At 54.2% G+C, this 12,563-nt stretch overlaps 2 protein-coding genes across 2 annotated transcripts; one reads left to right on the top strand and one right to left on the bottom strand.

The window, feature by feature from the left end:
* Window positions 1–658: 658 nt before the first annotated feature.
* Window positions 659–3,479, top strand: SAPIO_CDS0181 (Nuclear matrix protein; the record flags this gene model as incomplete). The annotated part of the gene is made up of 5 exons (XM_016783026.1): window positions 659–934; window positions 1,004–1,825; window positions 1,903–2,061; window positions 2,168–3,103; window positions 3,219–3,479. The coding sequence occupies 5 exons, from the start codon at window positions 659–661 to the stop codon at window positions 3,477–3,479; spliced, it is 2,454 nt and encodes an 817-aa protein (XP_016646659.1).
* A 2,066-nt stretch (window positions 3,480–5,545) lies between these two features.
* On the bottom strand, window positions 5,546–10,549 carry SAPIO_CDS0180 (putative Eukaryotic translation initiation factor subunit eIF-4F; the record flags this gene model as incomplete). The annotated part of the gene is made up of 3 exons (XM_016783025.1): window positions 5,546–5,642; window positions 5,725–9,788; window positions 9,965–10,549. The coding sequence occupies 3 exons, from the start codon at window positions 10,547–10,549 to the stop codon at window positions 5,546–5,548; spliced, it is 4,746 nt and encodes a 1,581-aa protein (XP_016646658.1).
* Between the last annotated feature and the right edge of the window lie 2,014 nt (window positions 10,550–12,563).

Raw genomic sequence — 12,563 nt, 5'->3', positions numbered from 1 at the left:
CGCCAAGCCGGAACTTATGATGGGTTGTAACCGCCTCCACCGGTGATTGACGAGAATCGAGATGACTTCGGAGAACGGCGGTCATGTTGGACGGAAGTTCGAAGGGAAATCGGGGATTCTTTAATTGTATTACCTTGATTATCGAAAATACCCAAATAATACCCCAGTATTTCTCAATAATCCATCGAGACCACTGTATCGGGGTACGGCCCCTCCGAAGCCACAACTCGCCCACCATCACATCGACAGGGACCAGAGCTTCAGCCACATGTAACACTCCAGCCACAAAATCCAGGAACGTCGCTTCAAATCTGGGGACGCGATTTTCCCAAGCACGACAAAGAATCCAAACCAAAGCTATCGAATGCAACACCTCGACTCGGCGACCACCGGAACTTTTCAAAGTCAAATTCGAAAACACATTTGTTCCAATTTAATGGCTTGAAATCTCCGGGCTACTGAGAACGCCACCTCCTTCCTCTTTTTATTTGCATTCCTACCGATTCATCCAAGCGAACGACTGTAAGGCTCGCGCCATCACCACACATGCCATCCGACGACCTCTCCTAGACTTTGCCTTGAAAACGCCGCTTGCGGACCTCCGCTCCCAGGTCTCTCACACCATCAGCGGAAAAGAACTCAGCTCTCTCTATCCACGATGCCCAGCGCCACCGTCGACGGCAGCTACGGCATCCCAGCCGTAGCCTCGTGCGCCACCTTCCTCAACGACGTCCTCGCCCGCGCCGACACGATAAAGAACGAGCCGACTATCGAGCCGCCCCTAACGAAAGCCGAGCTAGGCGACGTATCGGCGCAGCTGACTGCACTGTTCGACGAGGCCCTGGGATCTTCTGAGGAGGATGCGACGGAGAGGCCATTAAGACAGTTTGCCATTTTCGAGACGGCAGCAAGAGATCTTTTCAGCCGTTTAATAGTACGTGGAGTTTCCATCAGCAAGAAGAAAACGTCGAGACTTTCATAGCTAACCCAGCCTCTCCTGTAGGCCACAACCCCGATCGAATCCCCCGAATTCGTCAAAGTATGGAACTTCCTCGACCTCCTAGCCATCCTCTCCGACGAAGAACGCTGCGAACCCGCCCTCCTCTTCTGGCTCGTCGAAGAGCTCCTCGACAGCCAAACCATATCGGGTTGCCGCAAGATCTTCGACTTTCTCGAGTCCCGCCGCGAGCGCATCACAGCCAAGCACTTTAAGCAGAAGCAGCTCGTGATCCTCCGCAGCTGTAACGAGCTGCTGCGGAGGCTTTCGCGCGCCGAGGACACGGCTTTCTGCGGGCGTGTGTTCATCTTCTTGTTCCAGAGTTTCCCACTGGGCGATAAGAGCTCGGTGAACTTGAGGGGCGAGTACCACGTCGAGAATGTCACGACGTATGATGCGACCACACCACCCACGGCCGAGCAGGACGAGGTGATGGAGGTGGATGAAGGCGGCCCCAAGGAAAATGGCGAGCAGAAACAGTCACTAAAGGCGGTTACGTTCGACCCGAAGAAGACGCCTAGCGGGAAACCGCCGCTGAACACGGATGTGTTTTATCCCGTTTTTTGGTCCCTCCAGGATAGCTTCAGCCAGCCCAAGAAGCTGTTTGATCCGGCGTACTTTGCCCGCTTCCGCGGTGCTATGGAGACAACCATGACGGCGTTCCGGTCCATACAGGTTGAGAATGGATCTAGGTCATCTAAGACGACGACGCCTGCTGTGGACGATGGGAAGAGGAGTCTTAAGAGGAAGAGGGATGATGGCGAGACGGATTTGGCGAATGCTTTTAACCCAAAGTATCTTACTAGCAGGGATCTCTTTGAGTTGGAGGTATGTGCCTAGAGGACAGAAACGAGAGGAACTAGGCGCGGACGCGGGTACTGACTTATGTTTTTCTTCTTCTACAGATCAGCGATCTTTCTTTCCGTCGACACGTCCTCGTCCAAGCCCTCATCATCATGGACTTTTTACTATCTCTATCCGCCAAGGCAAAGGAGAAGTTGTCTACGGCGAGAGCTCACAATAAAGCCGTTGAGTATCTCGACCAAAAGCTCAGCGATGACGATGTAAGCTTCCGATTTTCTCTCTCGTTTCCGTTTCTTTTCACTATATTTCCTCTTTTTTCCTACTTTTCTCTTGTTGGTGCCTAACTAACCCTCTTATTCTCTCGAGACAAAATGGGCAACGGACATGAAGCGGTCCATCGCAGACTACCTCCGACAGGGCTTCGAAGGCCCCTACTTCTTCCGCATGGTCGAGACAGTCCTATCTCGCGACAAGAACTGGGTACGATGGAAAATCGAAAACTGTCCACCCATGGGCCTCCCGCCCGTCACGGCGGAGCTTTTCGCCGAGGCCAAGAAGACGGTGCAGCGCAACACGACCAACAAGCGTCTGCGTCCGACGCCCATGGGATCCCTCAACCTCGACTTCCTGATGCGTAGCAATGAAGGAGAAGGAGAGGAAGACGCAGGCCTGGAACGTCTCAAACATAGAGACCGCTACGCCCTCCCCGAACTCGACTCGTTCAAACGCAAAATTGCAGACGACGACTTCGAGATCGAGATGCCCACCAACGCCCAGACAAAAGCCGCCGCCGTCGAGGGCAAGGCGAGCAAGTCGTGGAGGGCTCTTCGGATCGCGGGGCGCATCAAGTTGGCGGCGTTTGATCGCATCGATGACCCGGACAAGATTGACGTCGTGTTCGAGGACGACGCGGCCCAGGGCGGTGGTGGCGATGACGATGACGAGGCTGAAGAGGATGCAGCGCGGGTTAGTCCCGAGGATATGCCCGACGATAAGACGCTCGTCGTCGTGGCCGGGTTGGCGGGCTCGGGCAAGTCGACCCTCGTCGAGGGGCTGTTGGCGAAGCGGCCCGGCGTGTTTAAGAGGGTTGTAAGGCACGCCGCTCGTGTGGCTGGGGAGGGCGAGGTTGATGGGCGGGAGTACAAGTTTGTGTCGGCGGAGACTTTTAACGTCATGCTTAACAATGACCAATTTATCGAGTTTGGGCAGGATGGGGATGGTGTCGAGTATGGGACGAGTCGGAGGATTGTCGAGGGTATCTTGGAGAAGGGCAGGGTTCCTATTGTGGAGGTCCCTGTTGATGTGAGTAATTTCCTTTCCTGTTCATTCTTCCCTTCTTCACAAACACCCGGGCGCAGACCCCTCTCCTGTCCTCTCTTCTCTTCTTTTTGCAAAGCCAGAAACTAACATCTACCAGTCCGCAACCCAAATCAAAGAAAACGCCTTCCCACACCGCTCTATCCTCCTCTCCCCAGCGCCAGACTCCTTCGCCGAACGCCTCCGCGCCGCAGATGAAGGCAAAACGTACCCCGAGGAGAAGATCGCCGAGATCCTGGAGAAAGCCAAGGCTTTTAGTCCTGAGCAGACGGAGGGTTTCGATTTGGTGGTTGGTGATGAGGAGGGGAAGGATGGGGTGGTTGAGCGGGCTTGGGGGTTTGTGTATGGCAAGAAGGAGTGAGGCATGTGGAGAGCTTTTGAGATGGTGGAAAGGGGGGAAGGAGAAGACGAGGTGAAGGGAGGGTCTGAGACTTGAAGGCATTTTTGCTCCCTGCCCTTTTTCAGCAGTTGGCGAGTACTTTTTTAAGAAATTGACCATGAGCGTAGGAGAGCGGTTTCATCATGAGGATGAGATACAGGATTCATGGCTTTTTGTTTTCATGGCATGACACGGAATAGGAACATTCTTAGAAGGTAAAAAAATCTATCAACCTTGATGATACCCAAGCTCTTCAACCCCTTCAACTACCTGATCCAGTCTTTTCCATGAGGCAATTAAATGAAGCAGCCGGATGGATGCTCTTCCCACTGAGGGGAAGACCCAAGTTTCCGTAGGGCGGAAACTACAATTGGTCGTTCTCGACTACTTTTACAACTTTTACGCTCAACATATCACAGCATCACTTCACAAGAAAGACAAGAAAACATGAAAATGACAAAAATGTATTCCCTCGTCAACTCGGCCAGTCGAACAAGGCGTAGTCAGTCTACCCCTAATTCAAGGAAAGAAAGAAAAAAAAAATGATGTACATTGGCCTAAAAAACCTCATCAAGGAAAAGAAAAAAGAGAAAGAGAGAAAAGAAGAGGACCCAGAGAGGAAACCGGCAACAACCGCCCGTCCTCCCAACCGAGGAGGGGAAAGAGGGTCTTTAGTATACGAGAATTCCCCCAAAATATATTTCCCTCCTCCTCCCGGTGAGAGGCATCCGTCTCTCCTTTTCGGCTTCTCGAAAGATAGGGCGTCGGCGTCGTCGTGAATAAACTCTGAAGATCCTTCTCCTTTTCCAATTGAGTCCTCCCCTCCCCATTCTAGTCGTCGGTCGAATTCAGTCAGGGGGTGTGTTCTTAGTTGGGCGAAGAGATCAAGTTGTCCGGTGGGAGATGGCCGAGAGCGCTATAAAGCGTCGAAGAGCAGTGACAAGTTGGCGAAGAACGTTATAATCCGAGCAAGGGATACGAACAGATCCCCATTTCCGTCGTATTCCTTCTCGAGAAAGATAAGCTCCTCGCGGTTCCATATCGTTTCGCCATCGACAATCGAGTATATCCGAGCTTCGCAACCCGGCATAGTGGTCAGAAGAAGGACGAACTACCATTCTTCCTTTGAGCGCTTCGCCATCCTTCTTCGCAGGGAGAAAGAGAGCATAGAGAAGGGGAGGGACCCGTCCAAACCAGCGATGGCTAGACTCGTTCGAAAAAGTGTAATGAGAAATAAAAGACGAATAGCAGAAAAACAAACAGACATTCCTCAAGAAAAAGACGACGCAGATACCCCCTTTTAGCCATGAAATCTGTATTAGACGCAACAAAAAAAGTTAATGGGAAATAAGACAAGAGTGAGAATGCCGAGAAGGGATCAAGGAACTGAAAACAAAAACAAGCAGGCTCAAATCAAAATAATGGCACAATGAAGTGGTTGAGAGAGGAGAGAACAACGAAAACGGACATGTCAAAGGCCCCAAAAGCTGCCATGGAAAAACAAAACGTTAAAAAGAATAGACAATCACCAACTAAAAAGAGTCGAAAAGGAGGAGGGAGAATAAAAAGAGATACACACAAGCTCTTTTGTTCTTTTCTTCTCTCTTCCTCTTCTCTTTCTAAACCCCCCTTTTCCGTCCCTCTTTTTATCTTTCCGCCCCTTTCCCCCTGAATTGCCGAAAAAATTAAAAAGGAACAGGAATCAATAAAAAAAAGGCCGTATCCGTCTATGCTTTGGGTTGCTCAGGTATCATCGGTATGAAAAGTGTGTGTGTCGGAAATGAAGAAATTATCAAACTTTTGTGTTCTCAAGCCGCATTCTTTGTGTGTTTGTGAAAAGCCTCCCTTCCAAAATGTAGAGATTGATGCTTGGGAAAAACAAACCCTTTGCCCCCCCAATGGTCTATTTGCGAAAATGCAATGGCTCCGCCGAATCTCGACTTTTTACCAATCGAACTCGGAGAAATGCGTTAGAAAGAAAAGGAACATTAAACACTGAGAAACGACTTTTATCCCCTTTTTTTTGCCAAATGTCCAAACCCTCAACTTCAAGGCTTCTTGTCAGGGACGACCTTGGACAAGGCCGGGGAAGCTGACGTTGAAGGAGGAGAGACGGGGTTTTCCGAGTCCATCGTCGCTAGAAGACTATAAAAGGCAAACGTGGTTAGTTTAGATGAAAGAGAGGCGGGGCGATAGAAAAGGAGCGAGAGAAAAGCCATCAACTTACCCAAAGGTGTTTGAAGACTCCCTTGTGGGAGGAGTGCCAGTCCGGGAGGACATGCCAGAGTTGTCTCCCGATCGTCCGAGCACACCACCAGGGCCACCAGGACGGCGACCGCTGTTGGATCGGGACGAGAGCATTGAGTGGGGGCCAAGAGTAACTCCGCTGCTAGGGAGCCTGCTGTTGGACTTGAGGCGCTTGAGGTCGTCCATGCCCACGACGTTCGTCGTCTGGCCGTAACCCGAGGAGAAGGACCTAGCATCTCCACGGCCCATGGGAGGCCTGGGGCCACCACCACCACGCTGGGACCTCGCCGCCTCGGCCGCCTTAGCTGCGGCGAGCTTCTCGGCATCGGCGCGGACTTCTTCGAGGGTCTTGGGGCCCTTGTTGGCCTCGGCGGACTTCCAGCCCTCCTCGCGGAGGTCACGGACGTCCATGAGCATGAACTTGAGACGGTTCTCGAGATCGGGGAGGTCGATCATGCCCTGGATACGCTTGAAGTAGGCATCCATCATAGGTTTGCCCTTTTCGGAGGCATCGAGCTGAGCGCCGACGGTCCTGAGGAGGAAGCACAGAGATTCGATCTCGGCCTCCTTGGGCTCGTCCTTGTAGTCGACGAGGCCGTGAACACATCCGTGGATGATACGTTCCGTGAGCATACCAAGCTTGAAAAGCTCACCAATGAAGCGGACCAGACCGAGACCGCGACGCTTGACGGCGGCGGCCTCGTAGTACTCGTCGGACAACAGCTCGGCACCGTGCACCTTGCTCTCGCCAGCCTTCTCAGGCACGCTCCAGCCCTTCTCGTACTCTTCTTGGCATCGGTTGAGGAGGTACTTGCGGAAGAGGTTGCCGCCGCTAACGACATTTCCATGCTTGTCCTTGATGGTATCATCCTTGATCTCGGGGGACATCTGATCAAGCATGCGCTTGCAGAACTTGGCATACGTCGTCGAGAAGTGGGGTTCATCGGTGGCCTTCTCGAATGTGAGCTGAATGACTTGGCGCAACGTGCGGCCGTCGTTCTCGTTCTTTGATTGGTTGGCAATTGTGAGGATCTGGTCCGAGATCCTGTCAAAGTTTTCGGGCGTCATCTTGTTGAGCGCCGCCTTGACCTTACGCTGCACCAGCTCGGGCTCGAGGTGGCCTGTGGCACTGGCTTGGGCGCCCTTGCCAATGCTTGTGGGCTTCCAGCCCGAGGCAGAAACCGTGATGGGCTTCAACTCTTGGCCCTGAGTGAGAGGCATGGTCTTGGCATTCTGAGCTTCCTTCTGGCTGAAGCCTTGCTGGCGGTGGCTGCCTTGCCTGCGCGTGCTACCTTGCCTAGGCGAGTTGGGGCCCATGCTGGGGTTGGATGGTTGTCTGCCACCGGCCATGAGACTTCCAGGGAACGAGCCACGGAATCCGCCGGGCATTCCAGGCATCGAAGCTCGACCCTGAGACGGGATTCCAGGTCCTCCGGGACCCGATGTGCGGAACGAGCCGATAGGAACAGGGGTGGGGAAACCACCACCGCCGCCTCCGCCAGCACCTCCACGAGTGCTCGATCGCGAGCCGGCAGGGGCACGAGAGGTGGTGGACTTGGCACCATCCGAATCTCCGATCAGAGATTTAACTTGAGACTGGAACTCGAGCGATGGCTGCTCGGTGAAGACGTTCTGGAACTGCAGCAAGAAAGCCGCATCGTACTTGAAAGCCTGGCCACGCTTGCCCACTGCAGCGTTGACGGCCGGGTTGGGGGAGGCAATGCTGCTTCCGGCGTAGATGCTGGGGTCGTGCGCTTCCTTGATGGTGAGGAATCGAGACGTCTTGAGAGACTGGAGAGCAGCGCTGGGTTGGGGAGCCTCGACGGGCTTGGTGTTGAGAGAAAGGTTGAGCGCCGCAGGCTTTCGCTGCTGCTTGTCGGGGCCCTTTCCGGTGGCGGATGTAGGCGTGGGGGGCTTCGAGTCGCTGGATGCCGCACCCAGGCTCATGCTCGCAAGCTTGTCGGTAACGGCGTCAAGCTTAGGCGATTCCTCGGCAGGTAGGTTGCCGCTGCGCGCTTGGGAAAGAAGCTCGGCAACACTCTTGCCGGAGCCGGCGCCCTGCTTAGCTCGCCTCTCCTTTTCTTCCTCGAGTCGTTCCATCTCACGCTCGGCCTCACGAAGCTTTCGGTCGTTCTCGGCAGCCTGGGATGCGCGATCCGCATCAGCCTTCTTCTTAGCTTCCGCCTTGGCAGCCTCGGCCTTCTTGCGGTGCTCCTCCTCCTCGGCCTCGCGTAACCGGTCGGCTTCCTCCATCTCGCGGATGATTCGCTCCATCTCATCCTCTTCAGTCTCGGCGGCGGCCTCAGCCTCCTTCTTCTTCTTCTCGGCCTCAGCCTCGGCTTCCGCCTTGGCCTTCTCTTCGGCCTCCTTCTTAGCCTTGGCTTCAGCTTCCTCCTTGGCCTTCTTTTCTGCCTCTTCCTTGGCCTTCTTCTCAGCTTCAGCCTTAGCCTTCTCCTCGGCTTCCTTCTTCGCCTTGGCTTCGGCTTCGGCCTTTGCTTTTGCCTCGGCCTCGGCCTTGGCGGCAGCCTCTTCGGCCTTAGCATCCGAAGTCCTAGACGCTTGCGCCGTCGCCTCGGCGATCTTAGTGCGAAGCTCCTCCTGCACCTCCTCCTTGGTCTTGGGAGGCGCCGCAGACTCGGTGCGGGCATGTGCGGGTGTGGAAGGCTTGGTCGGGGGCGTGGCGGTAGAGGATACTACGGGAGGCGTCCTGCTGGTAGGCGCGGGAGAAGACGATTTGATATTGGCAACGTCAACAACCTCGCCGTCGGGCCTCTTGATGACGAGGGCCGCGCTCCTCTTGCTCTGGCGCGCCAGGTTCCCCGAACCAGACACGACGGGCGGCTTTCCTTGCGCGTGGGAGATCTGTGGGGACGAAACTACAACGGGCTGGTTGCCAGGGCCAACGCCGAGGTTAGGCTTCTCTGAGGTAGACGGGGTTCGAGACATGGCGGCGGGGCCAGCGGGGTGGAAGGGAGGCGCGCCGTACGGCGGGCCAAAAGCTGGCGAGCCAGTCTGGCCGGGATAAGGCATAGCGTAGTTACCATAGCCCATGTGAGCCATAGGGCCGGGATACTGGTTAACAGCACCGGGCTGCGTGTAGACGTATGGACCTGGCATGTTCTGTTTTCTCTGAGTTAGCACCTGCTGAATCTTTTCAAAGTTTTCAGTCTCGGGAGAGAGGTCAATGTCCAGAGGATGGGGCAGGATTTGCTGGCCGCGCGGCACTTGAGCCGGATGAGGTTGCTGCCGCTGATACTGGTACTGCTGCTTCTGTTGCTGCTTCTGCTGAGGCAGCTGTTCCGAGACGTAACGCGAGTCTACGCCGTTGTTGCGTCGATATGCAACAGGAGGCGGACGGTACAGATCAGGGTAGACAGCCGAGCGCGAATAACTATTACCGCCGCGCTTACTTGAGCGCTGGAACCGCTTGGCATGCGGGGGACTGCCTGGGGGACTGCCCCTCCAAGAAGACTCGGTCTCGGGTCGCTTGTCCCAGTCGAAGGACTTGGCATACTTTCTGGCGCCCCGCGTCTGAGAGTGCGTAGAGGAAGAAGAAGATACAAAGGAAATAGAGGAAGACGCATAGGAAATAGGGGGAGGAGGGTTATGTACAGGTTGGCCGCCCATAGGAGGAGCGTAGAATTGAGGAGGAGTTTGAACAGGCATCGCGGGTGCCATGTTAGGCGTGTTGGGGTTAGAAGGCATAAGCGCAGGACTGCCTCGAGTCGGCTGGGGGCTGTTCGCGTAGCCTCGCGGAGGTGGCTGTGGTTGGAAAGCGGGCGGCATCGAGTTGCGGCCCTGGCCGTGACCGTTTCGGTACGAGTTCGGGGGAGGGTAGCCTGCCTGGGGGTTGTAAGGAGGATTGTTGGGGTTGAATCCTCGGCCACGTCCGCCGTGGTGGTAGCCGCCACGGTTGGGACCGGGCATACCCTGATTGCCCATGTCGCCGGTGCTCGCCATGGAGATATTAGAGCCCTGCCGCGTGTGCAGGGGTTGGTTGTGAAGAGCCGGGTTATTAGGGGGAATAGACGCTCTCATGTGGCGCTGCGGAAAAGAAATGGCATTAGTCTGCATGTCCAATAAGGCAGGTTCGTTTGTGGGAAGAGAGAAAGGTGAATGTGGCGATAGACACTTCGCTTTTTTTTGGTCGGGGGAAACTGGGAAGACAGAAAGGGGGAAGGAAAAGGCAGAGTATGGGAGGCAAATATATAGTAGCTTACCTCAGGATCGTTATTGAAGCTGCCAAAGCTAGGCTTGACGTCTCCAGACTGAAGACCCGCAGGAGGTCGACCGCCGCTCGCAGCCGGTTGGGGGATGGGCGAAGGTGATTGAGCGGGAGAGGCCACCCTGGGGTTACCGCCACCGGGAATGGGGATGGGGGAAGAAGCACCGAGCTGAGGAGTGCTGTGGGACACGACTGGAGAGTCGCGGAAGCCGAACTGGATGTTCTTGGGACCGCCTACAGGACCGCCGTTTGCGCCGTAGGACGGGGGACCATTAGCGCTAATGGTGACGGAGGGCTTCCGGGCGTGGTCAGCGGCGCCACCGTTCACGGCGGACGAACCGTGAACCACAGGGACGGCTGGAGGAATGGTGGGCCTGCCGTTCGCTGGGGAGGCCGAAGCAGGCTTCGCGTTGGAGGTGGCGGAGGAACCGACCACGACAGGGGCAGGATGGGAGCCCGAAGCAACTAGGGTGTTCGGGCCGGCAGCAGGCTTCTTCGACGCACTGGCAGCGGACGCATAAGAGGGTGCTGCAGTGTTTGTCGCCTGTGTCGAGTTCTGCGGCGTTGCAGTAGAAGTCATATGTGATGATTGATGTCGCCCCAGACAATCCTGGGATTTGCCGCTATTCGGTTCGTTGATGATGCGAGTCGGACGATGGGCTCGGGACGGAGATGGGATGCAATGCGCTGATGGAAAGGAGCGCGTTTGCTTGGCCGTTTCCGATGATGGGAGTCGCGGTTGACACGCTCTTGATGGATAGACTCGAGATGACGATGATCACGAAGCCTTTGTCGTCGGGGATGATGGGAGATCGCTCGACGCCAGGGGAGGGTGAATCTCAGATTCGAAATTACTTCCGTCGGGATGCAATCAGATTAACCTTCTGATCTCAAATTAAGGAGATTAAAAAAGGTTGTTGATGCAAAGTTTTTTCTCGTCTTTTCCAAGGTAAAAAAAAAGAGAACCAGGAAAAGAGAAGAAAAAAAAGAACCAACACGAGAAAAGAAGAACCGCGTTTCGTTTCGCAAGTGGGGGGAAGACTCGTCGTTACTCGGGGGAAGGAACGAACGATGAAGATGAAGTTTTGCGAAGAAAAAAAAAATTTCGTCACGGTCCTGGTCGGGAAGTCCAAAGGAACGAAACCGCCGAGAATGTACGTTACGTCGCGACACCACAACAGGGACTAATTAAAAGGATAAAAAAAGTCTGTGTGGAAGGGAAAAACGATTAACGGAGTGGAGATGGTTCTTCTGTACAAAAAGAAACAGAAGAAATGGATAAAAAAAGGGCCTTCGGGAATGATGCTTCCTCCTGGCCTCTTCAACTCTGGGGATGTGTGGGTTTAGGAGTTGTTTTGAGGAGGAGAGGGAAAAAATTTTTGGGCTTTGGAAATAATATTATTTTCTGGGTTTGGGGGGGGGCGGACGGTGGATGGCGACCAGGCCAGACCAAGCAAAGGGAGAGAAACGCTGGAGCGAGCACGAGGAGGAGACGGGGGGAGGGGGGTGCGGCTTGCTCCTTCCTCCAGGCAGACGGGGGCGTGTGTGTGTGGGACCAGCCAAGCCCGACCGTTGCCCTCAATTTGAACGAATTCAGTGAAGTCCAGCACTGGAGTTAAGGTCTGGTCCGCTGTCCCAGTGGCGCATCTCCGTACCAGCGCCAATCATCCAGTGATGGGCGGTGGCACGGTCCCTTCTATTTTCTAATACGCCAGGTACTCCACCACTACTCCAGTTACTGCTTCAGTGGTTTCGATGAACTTAGGAGCCAACTGGACTGAGCACCAGATGGCAGAGGGTAACATCATCAATCAGTGCTGGCTGAATCTACGTATTGTATGCTAGACGGTCACCCAATGGATCAATGATTAGATCAAATCAGCATCATACCAGAGGTGGAGGCAGCCAGCCCTGGTCCTGACTGTATATGTACTGCCAGCCTTCGTCCACAAGACGAGAGCAAAAATGCAATCTGATCCAACTACGTTGCCCATTTCTGTTGTGAGTTTGTTGGATGACAGCCATCTCAGCCACAAATCCAGGGTCTGTTTGGCCGTGATACACTACCGCCATGATGATACATTTGATGTCATGTCAGGTCAAGATGAAGCTTCCTCTTCAAGCACAAACCACATCGGAATATATATGGGGTGTGCGCGCGTGTGTGTGTGTGTGTGATGGGGCTACTATCAGAAGCGAAGCTCGCCAGTTCTCAAATCGGGGCCACAACCTTGAAGATAATGTCGTGTTACACTTGCCAGTAGAGTAGGGTACTCAAATACGCAAATACGCAAAACTGTTACAGTACAGACTCGAATGAGGCTTTTGCCCTTCTTTGCCTTTTTGCCTCGTGTGCCCTCACGTCGCACTGAAGAGAAGAAAAAAAAAACAGATCAGTAAGTACTTTCTTCCTGTCTTCTTTCCATTTTTTTCTTTCTTTCTTTTTTTCCTCTTTTTTCCCTCTTTCTTAGATGGTCAATATCAATACTTCGTCCTTAAAGGTACTTCGTGCTTCGTTGTTTGGATGGGTCGAATCAATGATCCAACATCTTGGGCGATACGGGGCAGTCTACGCTAAAACATTTTTCCTTCGG

This window comes from Scedosporium apiospermum, assembly GCF_000732125.1.
Source record: "Scedosporium apiospermum strain IHEM 14462 chromosome Unknown SEQ_SAPIO_0011, whole genome shotgun sequence".
Classification (NCBI taxonomy): domain Eukaryota; kingdom Fungi; phylum Ascomycota; class Sordariomycetes; order Microascales; family Microascaceae; genus Scedosporium; species Scedosporium apiospermum.
The sequence above is the reverse complement of the archived record's forward strand: the minus strand, read 5'-3'. Positions and strand labels throughout refer to the sequence as shown.